The sequence below is a fragment of the Mus caroli genome, chromosome 9 (assembly GCF_900094665.2).
Source record: "Mus caroli chromosome 9, CAROLI_EIJ_v1.1, whole genome shotgun sequence".
In the NCBI taxonomy this organism is placed as follows: Eukaryota; Metazoa; Chordata; class Mammalia; order Rodentia; family Muridae; genus Mus; species Mus caroli.
This window is the reverse complement of record NC_034578.1, coordinates 94954541-94974720: the sequence shown is the minus strand read 5'-3', so window position 1 is coordinate 94974720 and position 20180 is coordinate 94954541. Positions and strand designations below refer to the sequence as shown.

At 46.8% G+C, this 20180-nt stretch overlaps 1 protein-coding gene across 2 annotated transcripts in view; it reads left to right on the top strand.

Annotated features, from left to right (window-relative positions):
- The window catches only part of Mras (muscle RAS oncogene homolog), a 50905-nt gene that overhangs the window by 10305 nt on the left and 20420 nt on the right, over positions 1–20180 (top strand). Inside the window, exons 1-2 of one of the 2 annotated variants that reach the window (XM_021171195.2) lie at positions 8091–8216; positions 14770–14979. In XM_021171195.2, coding sequence (XP_021026854.1) covers positions 14787–14979 — 193 coding nt within the window. In that variant the 5' untranslated portion in view covers positions 8091–8216; positions 14770–14786. Of the gene's footprint in view, positions 1–8090; positions 8217–14769; positions 14980–20180 lie in introns of those variants that run through there. The other variant, XM_021171194.1, reaches the window with a different exon arrangement.

Genomic DNA, 20180 nt, shown 5'->3' with positions numbered 1-20180 from the left:
AGAGAGAGAGAGAGAGAGAGAGAGAGAGAGAGAGAGAAAACCAAAGGGTGGGAGACTGTGATGACCTCTGGTTGAGCCTGCCCCTTGGAACTAGACCATTCTGCCTGTTCTTCCTTTCCCTTCCAAGTCAGATCTGCTTGGTTGGGGAGGCAGAGAGAAACCAACAGAACAAAGAAAACCATAAGCTTGCTGGGGGATTTGTGGCGAGCTGCCCCCTGCTTTTTCAGCTAGAAAGCTTAGAATCCTGAGTTGGAAGAGTCATGGAGAAAGAACTCCATCCTACGCTGAGCCCTGGCTGGATGCTCAGGGTCAGGCGACTGGTTCTCCTCCATGCGCCACGCCACAGGCCGTCACACAGGAAAATCCCATCAGCCCGTTCGTTGCCGTGCCCAGCTCGTTTCCAGGAAGTTTCCCCTTTGTTTGGCCCATCCATCTGGTTACTCTTTAAAGATGGAAATTAGATTACCTCGTTCTACCTCTGGAAAAAGCCTAGTCCCTGTTTCTTCCTTTTTATTTATTTATTTATTTTTTTTGGTCAAGCATTAAAAATGTTCACATTCTTTGATAATGGCATTGGATGCTTTGACAATATATGAGGAAAACAATATGGTTTTTGAATGTGCCTTTTGCCCTCCGCCTCCCTGGGTCTGAGCTATTCCTGAGGCCGGCTGTGTGCCCTCTCTGTGGAGAACACGCCCCTGGAAATTTTCCTTCAGGCTGAGGAACCCTTGTTGCTGCATGGGGTCAAGTCCAGTGCTTTTACCTTCTGGCTCCTTGCAGCCAGATCCAAGCCAGGCCAGCAGTAAAGAGTCATCTGTCCCAGGCCACCACAGCCCTAGGATCATGTACAAGATGAAAAGAGCCAAGGAGGCAGCCATTGACCCAGGGCAGAGCCATTCTGAGGTAAAGGGGTCATTTGTTTGGCTTATACAGTGATTTAAAATCTGGAGTTCTCATACAAAAACCTAGACTTCTCGTTCCTCTAAAAAGGTAAGCTATCTGTTGGGAGGCAGAGGCAGCATAACAAGCTCCCGGCCAGCCTAGGCCGTTCAGGGAGGCCCTGTCTCAAAAGTGAACCCAAACCAAACCTCTGCCCCATGACAGGCATTCTCTGGCTGCAGCTGGGTCAAAGTCCTTGAGGGTCTGCCTTCGGTCCCCTTTGCCATGCTAGCGGAGGAATCTGACAGTAGGGATGGTACAGAGGGCTATTGCTCCCTAAGGTATAGTTCAGAAGGGCTTGAGAAGACATAGGCAGCTCCTTCAAGAGGGTGTCAGAGGGAGTTTAGTTGGAAGGCCTTCACTGGAAGGCTGCCTACAGGCACTGACAACCTGAGGCCTGGCTACTGTCCCTGCCCCCGAAGGACACCCTGCTAGGACTTAGTGGGGGCAGAGACTGTATGGGAGGAGGGGTTCTGAGCAGCAGAAGGAAAGTCTAGAAGGCTCTGTTCAGAAAGCCTCAGATTCCCATGCATAGTTTTCCAGGAGTGTCTTTTGTGTTCAAGGGCAGCTAAGGAATAACAGGGCTGAAGGACTGGGGAGGCAGTGATGGAGAAGGGAGCCCAAGTTGGGAGCGGATGTAGTCACTGAGTGGGAAAGCTACGTGCAGCAGAGTTCCTGGACCTTGGTTTTGATTTGAGGTGAATGGAAAAAATGAAGGAAGAAAACAGTAGAGAGTTAGTTTGGAGTGAAGAGGTGGGAAAGAGGCCTGCCTGAGCGCATAGGAAGGGGGTGCTAACTCATTCGTCCTCAATGGGGTCCCCATCCCTCCACAGGGCTCACCTGAGACCACTGGGAGACACAGATGTTTACGATTCATAGCGGTGGGAGAATTACAGTTATGATGTCTCAACAAAATAATTTTGTGGTGGGGGAGGGTCACCGCTACATGAAGAACTGCACTAAAAGGGTCGCAGCATCAGGAAGGTTGAGAAGCACAGTGCTAGCTGAATCTCTGTGCAGAGCTGAGCTGGACGGAGCTGTGGGGTAGCAGGATGTAAAAGGAGCCCTGAGAGTTCAGCTGAGCTAGAACTGCAGGCAGGGTAGGGCTGCAGGCAGCTTGACTGGACTTAGGCCCTAAGTATGGGGAACCCTTCCTGGGGAGGGCCCACTAGGATGACCTCCCTAGTTACATGCAGATTCCCATGGCAGGCTAAAGAAATTCTGTCCCTTAGCTGCAGGTGAGACTGTTCCAGTACTAGGAAAATATTAACTGATGCCTGCCCCCATCTCTCCAGGGGTTGAGAACAAGGATTTACAAAGCAGACCACACCTGCCTCTCCTTTCAGTGGTTGCTCCAGTTGGAGCCCCCACTCTCACAAAGCCCACACTTCCAGGGGCACCCTGTTCTTCACCTTTGGGCTGAGGCCCTCCCATTCCCCTGTCTTTGATGAGGAACTGAGGGACACAGTGAGAAGCAGAGCCAGGTGAGGCCCGGGGCTTGAAGGCTGTGTGGATCCTGAGACATGAGGCCCCTATCAACCCCTTGGCTCCAGGAAGTGAGAGTAACTTGCAACTTGCCAGATCTGGGGGTGGGGGAGGGGCGGTAAAAGCGTTAGCCTCTCCCTTTACTAACTTGTTACCTTTGGGCAAATGCCTCCACACCACTGAGTCCCTTCATAAAATGGAGTAACAACCCTCCCTTGGCTTCTGCCTCAGACCCTGGTGACCCCATTGGACCTTGCCTGGATTATCAGTCAATCCTCACCCATTCTCCAGTCTTTCTCTAACCCTAACCCGCCTTTCTCTAAGCTTCTAGTAATTTGAGTTTGTATTGTGCAATCTATTCAGCTCTGTTGGGGTTTGCCTACTGTGTAATCTCCCTGTGGCCATCACAACGAACTGGAGGCCCTGTGTCACTGGCAGCTATGGGGCAAGCCTAACTGCATGACTGCTTTGATCTGTGGGTAGAAGAGGATGAGTGGGCCTCTAGCCTGTGCAGGCTCACCACAGCCTCACCTGTCTAGCCCTGCAAGCTTGGCCACTGGGTCCCTCATCATTGGATGTTTCTTGAGTCGCCGCTGGATGCTGTTGCACCGTGCTAGTGTAAAGATGCAAAGATAAAGGCGCCTGGCTTTTCACCGACCCTCGTTATCCTATGGAATCATATTCACATTCTCCACTGAGCCGCGTCTCAAGGCTTACAACACTCACTGCGTCCTTGGCTTCACCCTTCTGAGCTTCGTGGCTTTGCACCTTCTGTTTCTTACCTGCTTGCTCTTACTGTTTACAAAGCTAATGTGTATGAGGTCTGCAAGACTCCACTCTGGCATTTCCTTTACCAGAAGACATCCTCAGAGCCCGCATGGCGGCTAAGATGCTGCTGTTCTGACTTTTGCTTTGCAGCATCAGGTATAGACCAGTGGTTCTCAGCCTGTGGGTCATGACCCCTTTTGACGTTGCATATCAGATATTTAAATTACTATTCAGAACAGTAGCAACATTACCATTAAGAAGTAGCAATGAAATAATTTTGTGGTTGAGAGTCACCACAACATGAGGAACTGTAGTGAAGGGTCACGGCGTTTGGAAGGTTGAGAACCAGTACTCTAGACCGTGAGCAGATGAGAGTCCTGAGAAGCTGGCTGCACTGGCTCCTCACCCAGTCTGCTCTCCTCAGGGCTCAGGTATAATTTGACCATTTCTTGCATCCTGTGGCTGGTCAGTTTTTAATCTCCCCAATGAGATACTCTCTAAAACACTGGGCACCCCGAGACAGCTTGGTTTTCTGGTAGAGAACACCGATATTTAATAACTTGAGAGAGGCACTGTTGAACACTGAACCCACTAGCTACGCGCTGTCTTCTGCATGCTCTGCAGTGAGAGCTGCTGTGTGCAAAGCTCTTGGAGACATACAAAAGACGGCATGGTTCCTGTCAGTCACTGAGCTCCCGGGGGCTTGCTGTCCTAGGGAATTGCTGTATGGATCGTTGCAGTGCGAAATGGATGTTACCCTCCAGCACAGACTCTGCAATGAAGCTAGTATGGACTACCCCGAGAATCTTCCAGCAGCGGGGCAGTGAGGGACTGAGTTACACTGAGCTGTCTGTTGAACTGCTAGTTTGCTGGCCACCCTTGGAAGAGCCTTGGAAGAGTAGGGGTTCTTCCCTGCGGGAGGAGGGAGTGGAAGAGTTTTGAAGGATGCTACGGCTGCTGATGCTGCTCACCTGGAGCATCCTGGAGAGTTACTCTGTGTCAGACACTGGGTCAACCAACCAACCAACCAACCAACCAAAATGTAGCTTCTCCTAGCACCCTGAGGCCAAGTGCTGCTGCGGTTTCCACTTTTCCACAGGGTGAGTGACTGCCCAAGGTTACCAGTTTGTAATCCTTAGTGCTAGCCAGTTCCTTGGTCTGGGGTTCCAGGTGAGGGGCCAGCCCCTGGGCTCATCCAGAAGCAACAACTCTGTATGTGGGTGGGCTGGGGGCAGAGGGACCAGGAGAATAGACAAAGTCGCATATGTGAGTGATACCATACCAAAGGAGGTTTCGGAGCTGTCTGGTTTTTCCCACTTCCTCTCTGGTCCACAAGGTGGGCCCACATCTGCAGCAGGCTTTGTCCCACAGTGGGGATTGGGTGCCTATTCTAAGGTCCTTATATCTGCCCTGTTCTTGCTGGCTTTGCTCTTCTGCCTGTGGAGACCAAAGATTTAGCCTTGTGGCTCTGACACCCCCTCCCTAGCTCACTGCTATGCTCTCTCCAACACTCATGCATCTGCTGTCTCTGCCCTGGCCTGACTGCGCACATATACCCATCCTCCTACCAGCCACAGGGGGATGCCTAGAGTGGTGAGCTAGTGGTGGCTCTGGAATCGTATTACTCCTTCTTAGCTGGGAGACCTTGGTGAAGTTATCTTAACTTCTCTTGCGTTTCAGTTGCTTTTGTTCTTAATTTTAAATTACATTTATTTATGTAGCTCATGTATATGTGTGTGCACACATGGCACCTGGCGTGCATGGAGGTCCGAGGACAGCTTGTGAAAGTCAGATCTCTCTTTTTACCATGCAGGTCTCAGGGATGGAACTCAGGTTGTACGGCTTAGCAGCAGACGTTTTTGCTCAGTGAGCCATCTCAATGGCCTTGTGTTGCTGGAGCTGTAAACTTGGATTAATCGAACCAGTACTTGAGAACTAAGTGACTTAAGTGGACAGCAGAGTCTCCCAACAGTTTCTGATCCATTGTTTATGTGTTGACATGACCCTTAGTGTCATGACTGCAGCCAAAGGTTCCTGCACACCGCTCAGAGAGTCAATGCTAGACAGTAAATGGGTACCCAGGACATGTCTGGAAGACACCTTTACTTGTGAGGAGGACCCAAATGTGGGTGGTTTTGATAGAAGATGCCTAAGGTACAGGGTGAACAAGGTCGCTTGGGCCCTTTACTTGCTTGCTTCCAGTGTTGTTCCTCTGGTTCTCTCTCTCTCTCTCTTTTTGAGACAGGGGTTCTCTGTATAGCCCTGGCTGTCCTGGAACTCACTTTGTAGACCAGGCTGGCCTCGAACTCAGAAATCTGCCTGCCTCTGCCTCTCGAGTGCTGTCTGGTTCTCTTGATGGTGGAGGATGCTAGGAGAAAGAGAAGCTATTGAGTAAAATGAGCTAATGATAGAGTCATCCAAGGAAGACCAAGCAAGATGCTTGTGAAGAGCCCAAGCCCTTTCCAAGAGAAAGGATGACGGCTAGTTACATGAGGTGCTTGGGAGAGAACAGGAAGGCCGGTGGGTTAGATTTGGGGTGCCAAATGCATTTTCTATCCATGCCAATCACCTTGTTTCTGCCGGTCAGGAGCACTAGGTAGAAAGGGACTCTAAGAGTAAGGAAGGAAGGGACCCACCCCAGGTCAGTGACATCTGCTATGGCACTGGGAAGGAACGGAACTCAGCCACACATTCATCGTAAGGACTTGGACTTAAGGTCTTCAGTGGCAAGAACTTACATAGCTGGCTGTAGAGATGGAGGGAGCTGGGTGCAGTCATGGTTGCTTAGAAGTGCTGAGTTGGCCAGAGGACCATACAAAGGAGAGGAGGAACATCTTAGGGAGAGATGCCAAGTGCCCCAGACTCCTGATGGGTCCTGCATTACTTACACACAGGCTGTGGGTCAGCAGGGGGGAAGCATCCCATTTCTGGGAATTGTGCAGAAGGGAAGGGCAGCCCCTGGAATGCAGAGCAATTTCCTCCATATGGGTTGGGTCGCTCCCCCCCAATGTGCCCTCTTCCCCCAGTGCTGGGCACACCCAGACATCCCAGAAAAGAGACTAGCTTCCCAGGACTGATTCAGTTCCACGGGAGCACACTCTCAGAAGGGCACCATTAATAATGAATGCAACCTCCTCTTACTTAGAAAACCCAACCCAACTGCTGGGCTCTCGAGGGATCTTTAAAATCATTAGTGTCAAAACAGAGAGGTAAAAGAATGTTGAGCACCAGCTCTTCACTGAAGTTGGTGGCATTTCTGGAGTACTTATACCCTTGCTATGGCCAGATCAGGGAAGCTGCCACAGGATGGACAATGTGAATCACAGTGGCATGTGATCTGTGAAGGCTGCAAGTGAATTCAAGGTCAGTTGGCGAAAGAATGGTATCTGATTGGTCCACAGCAAAGGTCAGCTAAGGAATGGCTGGTGCTAACACTCTGCACAGGATTGGTTTTTACTAGGGCTATGTGATGTTGCTTTTAAAGTAGTGGTAGGTGGGTCAGTGGGTGGCCAGGGACCTCCTCAGACACTTTTGATGGCATCTACTGACAGCCCTGTTACTTTCGCATGCACAGCTCTCTTGGAACAGTGGATAGTGGTGTGGGGCGAGTCTTCTGGGAAACGAGCACTGTGGAATCTGTAGAACCCAGGAAGAAGGGAGCAGACTGTTGTCCTGAGCATCCTCTCTCACCCCTACGTGCAGGTGCCCTCAGACCCATGCTGGGCTGGAAGAGAAAGCAGGGTCAGTTAATTTCCCTGTCATTGCACGTATGCCTTTGCTCAGGCACCTTCCATGTTATTTCCACTGGGGAAATGGGGGCTCGAAGAGATTAAGAGGCTTCATTTCAGGACAGCAACTGCCTGGCTACAGAGTCAAGGCTGCTACTGACTCCATAGGCTGCCATACTGAGAGCCACTGAGCTCTTGTTTCTGGGTTGTCTCGGATGTACCCTCCACACTCTATCCATTCATCTATCTATCTATCTATCTATCTATCTATCTATCTATCTATCTATCTATCTATCTATCTATCATCTATCTATATCCTTTATCTATCCACTGGCTGCGCACCATATGTGCACCATGTGTGCCCCAGGAAGACAGAAGAGGGCATTGGATCTCTTGAACTAGAGTTACACGTGTTCATGAACCACCATGTAGGTTTTGGGAATTGAGCCTGGGTCCTCTAGAAGAGCAGCCAGTGATCTTAACAGCTGAGCCATCTCTACAGCTCCCTGTACCCACCATACTGTGAAACTTACTAAGTGACAAGGTTATGCTGGCCTCACCACCTAAATACCTGCTTCTTAGGGGTGTGAGCTGGCCTCCTGTGAAAAAAAAGGACATTGTGTCCCTTTTGGTGCCAAAGAGGGCAGAGAGAGTAGAAGGCTAAACGGGGCAGGATGGCGTGGCTAGCAGAGGCACAGACCCCTCCAGCCCTGTGAGGGAGTGGCTGTCATCCCAGTGGAGCTGATGTTCTGCTTGGGGAGGTGGTTTTGGAATTAAGAAAATAATTTCATGTAAGATGGTGTTATGGGTAAGGAAAAAAGGGTTAGAGGAGACATGACGTCATCAACAACCCCCCCCCCCCCACCACCAAAGCATACTTCTCAATTTAAAGGTGCTTGAGGTTTTATATACGTGCTATTAAAATAATTTAAAACAGGAACTTTGCCTTTTAGGAGGAAGTTTCCAGTGCGGTAATGGTTTAGGTTGCTGGTGCAGCCTGTGGGCTGGGTGGGGCTCTGGGAGCAATGGTTGCCATGGGAACCAGCTCAGCTGCCTTCCCTGCCAAATGGCTGCTGTTCCAAAAGTTGGTTCCTATGTGGAGGGTGTTGGAACCTCAGAGCCTTTCCCATGGAAACAATGCCCTAAATGATGGGCGCCATTCCCACACAGGCCCGCATCATCTGGCTGTAATGGAGACGAGGCGGCAGCAGGACTGTAAATGAGGGAAGGGGGCCCACGGCTGGGCATCACGTGACTGAGATGGGGCGCTCTTGCTTCTGGGAGCAAAGTAAGCAGGTGAGAGAGGATGTGCGCCTTCTCTGAGCTTGACATATTTCGAGCCCCTTCGTTTCATGCTTAGAGCAGACCCCAAGGCGAGGAAATGTAGCTTGCCCGAGGTTATACAACTGGACAGAAACACAAAAGATGAATGGCAACCTGTGACGAGGAACCACGGCTTCCTTACGCAACCTCCCTACCTCCAAGGGCCACCTATGATCCCTCAAACACTCAGCAATGGTTTCCACTAGGAGGAGAGCAGAGTGCTACGACAGTATAGGCAGTTTGTTCCATAGCTGTCTAGCAACCAAGTTTGCCATGGTGACTTTCGTCAGAGCCTTTGGGTGGTATTTAAGAATCTCTTTCCCTGTACCATACAGAGACCAGCTTATTTTGTAGAAGTATGCTATGTATCCTGTCATCATCATGCCAGCCTCCATTTACGAAGACTTCATTTGATCCAATTTCTTTTTTTCTGGGTGAAAAACATATTCCCCATCTCCCCCCCCCCCCCCCCCCCATGACCAACAGCAAAACCAGTAGACAATAAATGAATCACTGCTATTAAAAAAATCATATTAAGATTCCATAGACAAACATATTCCCCCCCCCCCCCCCCCCCCGTCCCCTCATACCAGGAGAAGACACACAGCCAAAACTACCTCTGTGCTGGGGGCTTTCTGGATCCATTTTGTCCTGGTGAGCCTTTTGGTTCCCACTTATTTCATATCTGTGGGGTTCATCTGACCCCTTGGATACAGTCCCAGTGCCTGGCTGAGAGGATTTCCCTTAGTCCTGTGTATGCTGAGGCCAGCTCTGAGGTTGGCTGTTTGTCTAACTTTTTTTGGAAATGCCAGAGCTTAAGCCCGGGTACGTTCAGGCTGTTCTGTGCCAGGCTTTGTGAGGACAGGGGCTGGGGGTGGGGGACACAAAGACAGCCTATGCCTTTGGGCACATAATATATGTGTAGAAGATTCCCAGGATGGATGGTAGCCGCTTCATGGGGACCATGGAGCACAAAGCACAGTGTAGAGGCTATGTCTGCCCTGGAATGTGACTCCTGGGCCTGGGCTGACTAGAGTTGTCTATGCCCCACCTGCTTACTACCATTCTGAATGCATTGGACATTTTATGACTATAGGGACACACGAGGAAAGCAAAGACTAGTTGGGGTGACAGAAGAGTGGGTCAGCTGCACAGGTGTGGCAGGAGTGGTCACTGAGGGCTACTGGTGACAGGTCTCAGTTAAAATGCTCAGTAACGTAGAGTTGCCTCGTCCACTGTGGATGGTATGGAAAGGGTTTTTAAGCTGTGGGACCCTGTTAGAAGGAAACTCCCATAGACAGGAACCCCTGACCTGATGTTTTTCCCTGTTGCCTGGGGTTCCTCAATCCCTGAGGTCAGAGCACCATGAAAAGGAGGGGGGCCCTCAACTGACCACTTCCTGCCAGCTGCCTTAGCAAGGAGAGGCTGTTTATAGCAAGTTCCCAGGTGATTCCTCTGTGGGTGGTCTGAACTCTGACTCAAAGGTCAAGTTCATGTCCTCTGTGACTAATAGTGTCTTACCTTGTGTTCTCTGAAGAACACAACAGAAATGGTTGGATTTCCTCATCCTCTCCCATCTCTAAGTGGTGCTTGCTCCTGTGGCTTCTGGCAGAGAGTGGAAAAGTGTCTTTTTTCACCAGTGCTTGTCCAGTGGGGAGAGGACAGTAGCTGTTAACAAGGGGCAGTGGCACCAGACTTCACTGACCAGTTAAGGAAAAAAAAAAGATGTCTGCCCTTCCTGTTTGCCCATTTCTGTGGTCCTGCAACTCCCCTGTGACCCTTGTATGTGGCGGCACAGACCCGAGCTGTAGCTCATCCCCAGTGTTGATTCTGAGGCTACAGCCACATCCAGCCCCACCTCAGAGAGCGTAAACGAAAGTGGAAAGAGTATTTTCAGGTAGCTGAGTATTTTGTTTTAAGGGATGATAATACTGTCAAATTGTTCCAGGATGCAAATCTGTTAAGTCATCCGTTGGTATCCAAGACAGGATTTCAAGATTTCAAGACCCCAGGTCTGTAAATCCACAAGTCCCTCACATAAAAAATCACAGTACCTTCTCATATACTTAAAATCGTCTCTGCATTACTTACAAATCCAATACAATGTGTATGCTGCATAAATATCATAGAACTTAAGGAATAACGGGAAGAAAAATGGTCCATATATGTCAGGAGAAAAATAAATATTAAGAGGCAGGATCTCCCGTATTTACTATAGCCAGCCTCCAATGTACTATCTAGCTAAGGACTACCTTGGACTTCTGACCTCCCTGCCTGGTGCTGGAGGTACAGACATGCTTTGCACATCCAGTTTCCTGGTGCTGGGGGTTTAGTGTGCACAAAGCATGCACTCTACCAGCCCAGCTACAAAGCCAACCCCAGAGACTTTGTTTTCAGATGCAAAAATGTTTTATTAACACATCCTATGCAAAGGATAAAAGAGTGATAAGCTTGAGTATTGTATGGTGATACAGAGGTAGAAATTCAACCTCCAGGGCGGAGAGAAGGCTGAAGAGCACAAGAGATTATGTTCCCAGGGTGAGCCTCATAGACGGAGCGGGTCCAGGTGCAGCATCTTTTCAAGTCTGGTCCACACTAAGGACCAGCGTCAGTCAGGCTGGCCTTGCAGTCAGTGGGCTGGAGGGAAAGAGCCTTTCTGCATCTGTCAGATGTGCTCAGAATCAAGAGGGAAGCTTTTAGTTTCTCACTGATCTTTTTCACAGGGAGGGTTGGTTGCTATTATTTAAGGAGGGAGCTGTTAGTCTTTCCTGGCTTTTCTCTAGTTCTGTGGACAGTTAGTCCCCAAAGCCTGCCTTGCCAGCTTCAGCTAAGGGTGGTGAAACACTAGCCATTTTCACTAATAGTGTTAAAACCTGTGATTTCCCATCTAAGGCTTGCTGCGCATCCTTAGGGGCTACAGGGCACCTGATTCTCCATTGTCCTTACCAACAAAGATCAGAGTGGCCATTCTAGATCTTCCAAATAAAAATAGTTGCAACCTGCGGTTGGCTGAATCTGTAAATGCGGATCTCATGGCTAAGGGGGTTTGACTGTGTATGTATGTCTCATGGAAACACACACAGGAAATCAAAGTGCCCTGCAGTCTGATTCTGGAATAGCTACCTCCCAAACCTTTTTGTTCTGGGATCCACCCTTGGGCAGGGGCAGTCCTGGATGGGTACCTTCCTGGAAGAGTGACCTTAGAACTTTGCTGTTTTGAGATCTGGTCATTTTTCCATACATAATAAAAACCTTTCTTTTCTTTTCTTTTTTTTAAGGTTTGTTAACTATTCTGTTTTGCCTTTGTTTCTATGTGAGCACGTATTTATGTGTGTAAGAGGGTTTCCTGTATATCCCAGATTTTCTTACCAGTCTAGGGACTACAGTTGTACAGCACCACACCCAGTTGCCTGATTGATATGTTTGTCTGTCTTTCCCCCAACATTTAAATCATTCATATCTCCATCTCCCCATTCCTAACATTTTTGTGAAGTTCCCCGACTAGATTCCTTTCCTTGCAATAAATTCTCACTTGATAAGAGTGTAAAAGAGGGTGTATCCCTTTTAATTTTGATCTGTCTCTGAAGGCGTATTCTCAGCCCAGCTTTGAGAGGTTTATATTCTTCCTGCCTTCAAAAAGGCACACACTTCCCCCCCCCCCTCCACTCGGGGGGGGGGTCCTAAATGTTAACATCAGGTTTCAGTGACTGCAGAGGATCAGCAACGGTGCTGGCCTTTAGCCACATGCAAATCAACCTGGCCACATAACCCACATTTTTGTGACTACCCTCTTGTCACAGCCTAGAGTTGAAGATCTCATAGAGCTGAAAATAATTATAAAAACCTCTCAAACTAGACTGCTAGTCTGATACAGAAGGAAGCTATGATTCAGGGGTCTTCCTATGTAGTCATGGCAGGAACCCCAGTCCCTTGTCCTCTGGGTTGTGCTATTCCCCTGCTCTGGCATAGGTGTCTCTGCTACACCCCAGCCTCTCTCTTCCCCAGAGCAGCACTGGTGTGTGCGCAGGTGTGTGTGTGCATGTGTGTATGTGTGTATGTGTGCCTGTGTGTGCGTGTGTGTGTGTGTGTGTATGTGTGTGTGTCTGTCTGTGTGTGTTCTCACGTGCTTCTACTCCCTGAGTGGTTAGAATTGGTTTTCTGTGCTGCTTGGATGATGGCATACCCAGCCATCAGAGACCCAGCTTTTCCCTGGCAGGGTCTTCAGTGGGCAGCTTTTGCTGCTATGAACATTCCTAATTGTTCTTTTAAAAATAGTTATTAATTCTTTGGAGAATCTCATGCAATGTATTCTGATCATAGTCACCCCCTCCTGCTCCTCCCACATCTACCCTCTCTACCCTCACCTCCCTACCCACTCAACTTTGAGTCTGTCTTCTTCCTCTTCCTCGTCTGCCTTCTCTTTTTGTCTAGCCTAGTTTATGTTACCCAACTACCCTTGGGCACGGGGCCTGCTCTGGTGTGTGGTTAACTAACCAGAAAGCTGACTCTCCTCCTAGCAGCTATCAGATGTCAATAGCATGCTGGAGAGGTGGCTCAGAGGTTAAGAGTGCCGACTGGTCTTCCAGAGGACCAGGGTTCAATTCCCAGCACTCACATGACAGCTCACAACTGTAACTCTAGTTCCAGTAGATCTGATGCCCTCACACAGATGTACATGCAGGTAAAACACCAATGCACATAAAACAAATAAAGGAATAATTTAATGCTGTCCCATGCTGTGAGTTCATGTGTGCATGCTGTCCCATGCTGTGAGTTCATGTGTGCATGCTGTCCCATGCTGTGAGTTCATGTGTGCATNATGTGTGCATGCTGTCCCATGCTGTGAGTTCATGTGTGCATGCTGTCCCATGCTGTGAGTTCATGTGTGCATGCTGTCCCATGCTGTGAGTTCATATGTGCATGCTGTCCCATGCTGTGAGTTCATATCTGCAAGTACCCCGCTGTACCTGGAAAATACTTCCCTTGAATCCAGCCACTACCTCTGGCTCTTACAAATAGCTCTTCCCTCTCCAGTGTGTGACTGCTGCTGGCCTGGCTGGAAGCTGACCGGATCTCTTCTTGGTTTTCTGAGTGTGCCTTCCATGACCCCCACCTGACTCTCTTTGTGGCACTCTGTGGCACTGTTTCCCAAAGTCACTTACTCTTCACCCCTCTCTGTCACCTCTTCACAGTCAGTCCTGGCCTGTGAAGACCCCATCATTCTTCTGAACCGTCCTCCCACATTTCCAGCTCTCTCCTCTCTGCCTTCGCTGGGAGGCCTCTTGGGGAGGGCCACCCTGTGCTTTCTAGAATGTTTTAAGTGTTGTCTCTGAACTCCACCCACTTGGAGCCAGTGATACCTAGAAACATCCCGACAGTGCAGATATCCTGGGGTAGGGGAGAGAACTATCTCTGGCTGAGAACCACACTTTAACCAGATTCACCACCAGGACACCTGCGCCTTCCTTCCCTTTGTTCCAGCTTAAGTGGATGTAAGATAGATAGATATATTTTTTAATGAATATAAGCCTTTTATAAATCAGGAGTCAAAATCCACTTCAAGGTAACAAAATATACAGGCCTTTAAATTATAAATCAGGAGTAAAAAATTAACAATATAAGACACAGAGTAGCGTGTTCCCTTACCGACAAGGGCTGAACATTAAACGTTCCCTGCGTTTCAGACAGCAGACACCCCTGGCCTAGTTTCCACGACAAGCATCCAGATGTGTGATTTCTCTTTAACTCTTCTGTTTTGTGCACTTTGCATCCCTCTTGGCCCCTTTTCTGTTTTCTCTCTACTGCCCTGAATGGGAACCCGTACAATGCAGAGCATGTGTAGTAGTCATCACTATGCAAAAGTCAGCCTAGGCATGTTCTACTCTACGTCATGTGACAGGGCAAGGCAGAGCAAGGGTTCTGGAAGAGATTCCTGACTTGTATGATAAAGTGGGAGAGGATGGAGGGGAAGGAAGGCAGATTTGAGTTGGGAAGGGCCTCCCAGAGCACAGGCATGCAAATCCACACCACCCCTTTGTCCTCTGGGCTCCACAGCCTCAGTGCTTTCTCAGCAGAGCATTCCAATCGATAAGAGATGCTCCAGTTGATAAGAGATGAAGTGAGCTGTGAACTCTTGAGTCTTCTATATCTGCTCAGCCCAGAGCCCTCTTACTCCTATCATTCTGGGGCAGAGGTTAGTGGTAAGGGAATTCCCTTGACACAGCTTTTGGCTGTACTCGTTAAAGACCGATACTATGGTGAATAAGATCAGACCTGGCGTGTAGTTGCTGTTCAGTAAATACCATTTGAACAGCGATCATCTCTGGGTGGTGAGACCATGCGTGACAAAGCTCACTCACACTCCTTTGCCTTGTTTCATTTTCAGATCTACTGTTGGGAGTCTGTGTTCCTCTATAAGAAGCAAACGCATATTTCTTCCCAACTCAGAAAAGAAAGCCCATGAGTATTTTTTCCTAGTTCAAAAGTTAAAGATCCTTTCCTCATTCCGTGTGTCCTTCTTCCCTAGGTCTGACTACCAGAAACATGGCGACCAGCGCTGTTCCCAGTGAAAACCTTCCCACATATAAACTAGTAGTGGTGGGAGATGGTGGTGTGGGCAAGAGTGCGCTCACTATTCAGTTTTTCCAGAAGATCTTTGTGCCTGACTACGACCCCACCATTGAAGACTCCTACCTGAAGCATACAGAGATTGACAATCAGTGGGCCATCTTGGATGGTGAGACCTGATGACAGTCTTGCATGGGGTGGGTCGTTACGTGGGGAAGATCAGGGGAATTTGATAGGTTTTAGTGGGGCAACATGGTTTCCTGTTATTATAGGATGGTTGCTATGAGGCAATAGGCAGCTTCTTGGGGGAGGGGCACGGAGAATTCTAGAGAGAGATCGTGTCTTGATAGACTGCTTAAAGACCTTAGTGGCAATGAAAGTGGACACCGAATAAGGAGGCCTTGCTGGACTCCTGACAGCTCAGAAATGCTATGTCAGGTGTTGCTTGCTTGAGCAGATGTGCTGATGGCAGGTATAGAAAAGTGGGGAAACTGAAGTTTTCTCTCTATTTTTAGATTTATTAAAGCTGAGAAAGAACTCCCAAGAATGAGGTGCTCAAAATGCCTGAAAAATTATTTCTTAATGACCAGAGTTTATTTAGGAAGTGCCCCTTTGTTGGGAGATCTTGCATCTGGCATTGTCTTCTAGTCTGGTCAAAATTAGTGTGGTGGTCAAGGAACTTACTAGAAAAACTAATTCCCAGGCCCTTCTCATTCTGAAACTCCAAGGACAGAGGGCGATGGCTTGTTTTTAGCACATCCTGCAGGGACTGCTGAGCTGGAGTCCACGTTCTAGATTCCCTTGGCCATGATTTTCAATTGCCCAAGTCTCTTCCATAAACAAAGGCCCATTAAGCCCAGGCCACTGGTCTAGGAGGAGAGGTTGAAAAACTGCTGACTTACAAGGTTCTTTCAGATAAGTGCAGTTTGCAAATATTTTTCTCAGTCTGTGTCTTGTTTTCCATTCTCAAGACGGTTTCTTGAAAGACTAGACATTTCTGTTCTGACGCCGTCTAGTTTATTCGATCTTTCACAGTGTGTGCTCTTGGTATTTTGTCTAAGAAATCTTTGCTTAACCCAAGGTCACGACAGTTTTTCTCATGGTTTCTCCTTGAGTTTAATTGTTTGGGGTTTTTTTGTTTAGGTTTTGGCCTATTCTGTATACTTTGCATGCAGCATGGGGGCAAAATGAATCCCCCAGAGCTCCTTGTTAAAGAGATTCTTCCTCCCAGCTCCCAGTTGCCTTTGTCTCTCTAGTGACAACCAGTTCCCTGTGTAATCTGTGTCTTTGGTCCTGATGTCTGATTTAAGACAACTGACTATTGCCTCACCAGTTATAACATTATAACTCAGTAGCCAACGCTGTGAGAATGGATATATGAATTACAGACTCTGTTGAAATTTCTGATTTTGTTTGGGATAGTGTTAAATTTGTATACAACCTGAAGGAGTTTTTGTCATGTTTGTTACTGAGCCTGGGACTTTAACTCAAGCTCTGCAAGTTGACATAGCCCTAAGCCATGTCCTCATCTTGAGCACGGATGTCTTAGCGGACAGTTCTGAGCCTTTTTACATGTGAACACGCTCTGTCTGTCTCTCCATTTATCTTACATCTCTCACGATCTCTCACTTGTTTTATGCTTTCAGATACACAGGTCTTTTATGTACATTTTGACAGAGTTATACTTACAACTGCATTGATACTATGGTAAATGTTTTTAATTTCAGCTTTGGTTGTTTGCTACTAGAATATATAAATATAAGTGATTTCTAATTAATTTTTAAAATGAGGTTAAGATGGCTTGTGAAGGAATGGGGTTTTGTGGCATTTTAAACATATATATCATTATACATAATTGATTCTAATCCATTCCTTGCCCCCTCCCTCTGCATTTCCTGTGCCTCCTGACCTCCTCTAGTATAACTGATTTCTTTATATTAATCATACAACCTGCGGGTTATTAGCTTTAGTGGCTCTTTGTGAGATTCTTTTCCCTGGATGAAGCTGTGATAGAGGCAGTTTTATCTTTTCTTTGTCAATCTGAATGGATTTTACTTCCTTTTTCTTGCCTGCCTTAAGTGACTAAGCCTCCAGTTCTACACTGAGCGACCTAATAAGAACAGACGTCCTTGCCTTGTTCCTGAGGGAGTGGTCAGTCTTCTGGCCTGAGTCTGACAGTAACCATGGATTTATTTGGTGGAGATGTTCTTTATCAGGTGAAGGAAGCACCGTGCCCTAGTTTGCAAAGGGGTTTCAATCAGGAATGGATGCTGATGTATGTGGTCAAATGCCTGATATAGTCATATGGCTGTTTTTAATAAAAAAATTTGTTGGTGGCTGGAGAGATGGCTCAGCAGTTAAGAGCACTGATTGCTCTGCCAGAGGTCCTGAGTTCAATTCCCAGCAACCACATGGTGGCTCACAACCATCTGTAATGGGACCCAATGTGCTCTTCTGGTGTGTCTGAAGACAGCGACAGTGTACCCTCATACATGAAATAAATGAATAAACCTTTAAAAAAATTGTTAATGTGGTAAATTATATTGTTTTCCCCCAATACTTTTTTATTTTAAATACTTTTATTTAGTGTATGTATTGGGGGGAGCTGGGGCATGCGCTACAGCCTGAATATGGAGGTCAAAGTACAACTTGGGGATCCATTCTCTCCTTCCTCCATGTGGGTGGGTCCTGGAAATTAACTCATGGCAGCAGGCTTGGTGGCAAGTGCCTTTATGCACTGAGCCATCTTGCTGGCCCTTTCCTTAATGTATAAGTAATTTTTCATCCTTGAAATAAATGATACATGGTTACAATGAATTTGATGATGAATTTTATAAACCATTTGCTTCAGTTTGATAGAATTTGATACAGAAATGTTTTACTTTGTTATTGAATAATTTTAGGCCATATTTAAAAAGCATAATTTATTTGTCTAACTTGCGTATGGAAGTATTGCTGGCCTTCTAGAATGGTTTAGAAATTAACCTTTCTTTTTAAATTTCTCTAGGAGAGTTTAAGTAAATCTCTTCTAATTTCCCTCTTATGTATTCAATAGAATTCACCAGCAAGACCCTCTGGACTACAAGCTTTATGGAGAAACTTTTAAACTATAAATTAAATGTGTTTAATAGACATAGGGTCATTAAACCACCTCTTTATTCTTCAGTGAACTTTGGTAGTTTGTGGGGTTTTTGTTTGTTTGTTTGTTTGTTTTTTTTAATTTATATGCACTGTAGCTGTCTTCAGACACACCAGAAGAGGGCATTGGATCACATTACAGATGGTTGTGAGCCACCATGTGGTTGCTGGGAATTGAACTCAGGACCTTTGGAAGAGCGAGAAGTCAGTGCTCTTAATCACTGAGCCATCTCTTCAGCCCTTGTGTATGTGTTTTTTAATTTGCTCACTTTGTCAGAGTTCCCAAAATTCCAAATTGGCATAAGGCTTTTGATAATATTTTTTATTATCTTTATAATCTTATTTATCTTTATTTATTATCTTTATATTTGTTTACTATATATATTTGCATATCTTGGATATTTGTATATCTTGTTTATTATCTTTATAATACATGTAGATTCTACAGTGATGTCATGTCTCATTTTCGATACTGGTAACTTGTATCAATTTTTCCTTCCTTTTCCTGATCAGGCAACGGCTGGGTTTTCTATGTATCGATTTTTTCCGAGCGAGCTCTGGCACCCGTTGATTTCTCTCGTTCGGTTCCATTGATTTCTACTCATAACCGTTCTTTCTGCCTCTGTACTTACTTTGGATTTAAGTTTCTCTTGTTCTCACGCCCTTGAAGACAGTTGTCTTGCTGTTTTACCCAGGCTAATCTCCTCCTGGGCTCAGTGATCCTTCTACTCAGCACCCCAAGTACCTGAGACTGTAGGGACACAGCACCATGCTCCACCTTGTTCTAATTGCCAGAAATGCAATCAGATTTTGTTGAGTTGAATCATTTTATTTTTTCCTTGGGATATTCATTTGGTGCTATAAAATTCACTAAATTACTCCTTTAGCTGTACTCCACAAATTGTAATATATATTTTCCTTCCTTCCTTCTTCCCTTCCCAACCCTCCCCTCCCCAACCCTCCCCAACCCTCCCCTCCCCTCCCCTCCTCCCCCACTATGTAACTCTGGCTACCCTGGAACTCTCTGTTAAGCCAGGCTGGCCTTCAGTTCACAATTCATTTCCTGCCTCTGCCTCCCCAGTGCTGGGTGGGTTTAAAGCCTGTGCCACTATGCCTGGCTTGTGTTTTCATTTCTAATGAGTTTCAAATTCTAGTTTCTCTTTAGATTTCTTCTCTGACCCCTAGGTTATTTAGAGTATCTTATTTAGTTTTCAAGTATTTGGGAATTTTCCAAAAAAAATCTCTGTGTTCCTGATCTTTTAATTCCAGTGTGTCAGGGAACATACAGTACAGCATTTGAAGTCTTTATTGAGGCTTGTCTGTGTGCCCAGAAGATAGGCTGTCTTCATAGATGTTCCCAGAGTCTGCTGTGACTGGATAGGATGCTCTGTGAGTGTTTCACACATCACACTGGCAGATGATGTTCAGGTCTCCTGTATCTTCACTGGTTTTCTGAATTCTTATTCTGTCAGTTATTAAGAGGGGAGTGCTGCATGTCAGACTGAGATTGTATATTTCCTTGTTTTCTGCCAGGGTTTTCCTGGTGCATTTTTAAAAAGTTCTGTTGTTAAATGCATAAACACTTAGGACTGATTTATCTTCTAGACGACTGGCCCTCTAGTCCTATTAAAGTGGCTCTCATCATTCCTGACTTTGTGCTGCCTGCATGCGCTGCACCTTAAAACTGTGAGGACCTTGAGGTAGGCACTCCGTTCCTCAGGACCATGCTTCTCAGAAGGGATGCATGCTGTGGTATGAGAAGCATCTTACAGAAAACACACCAACCAGCCTTTGGGGCCTTGCCTGCAGCCTGGGATTTTGATCTGTTTCACTGGGTGACAGGTAGACACGTATGTCCCTACTCAGAAAGTTGCATGTGATCTTCTCTCTTCTAGCATGTTCTTCCTGTAGAAGAACATAATTCATTAAGATCCTGTCTTTTGTTTTTTTTTTTTTTTTTTTTTTAGGCAGGTCTCCTGTGTGGCATGCTGGCTTTGAGCCCACTGTGCAGCTGTGGTTGAACTTGAGTCTCTGATCCCCCTGTCTCTGCCTCCTGAGTTCTAGGATAGTATGCCCACACCAGGCCTTCTGGCACGGTAGACAAGCACCTTACCAACTGAGCTACATCCACAGCCTATTAAATGTCATGTTATTTGTAAGGTCTTCCATGACCAAGACAACTACACTAGTATTTACTTACCCCTGTTATTCCTGTCAGTGAATACTTTTTAA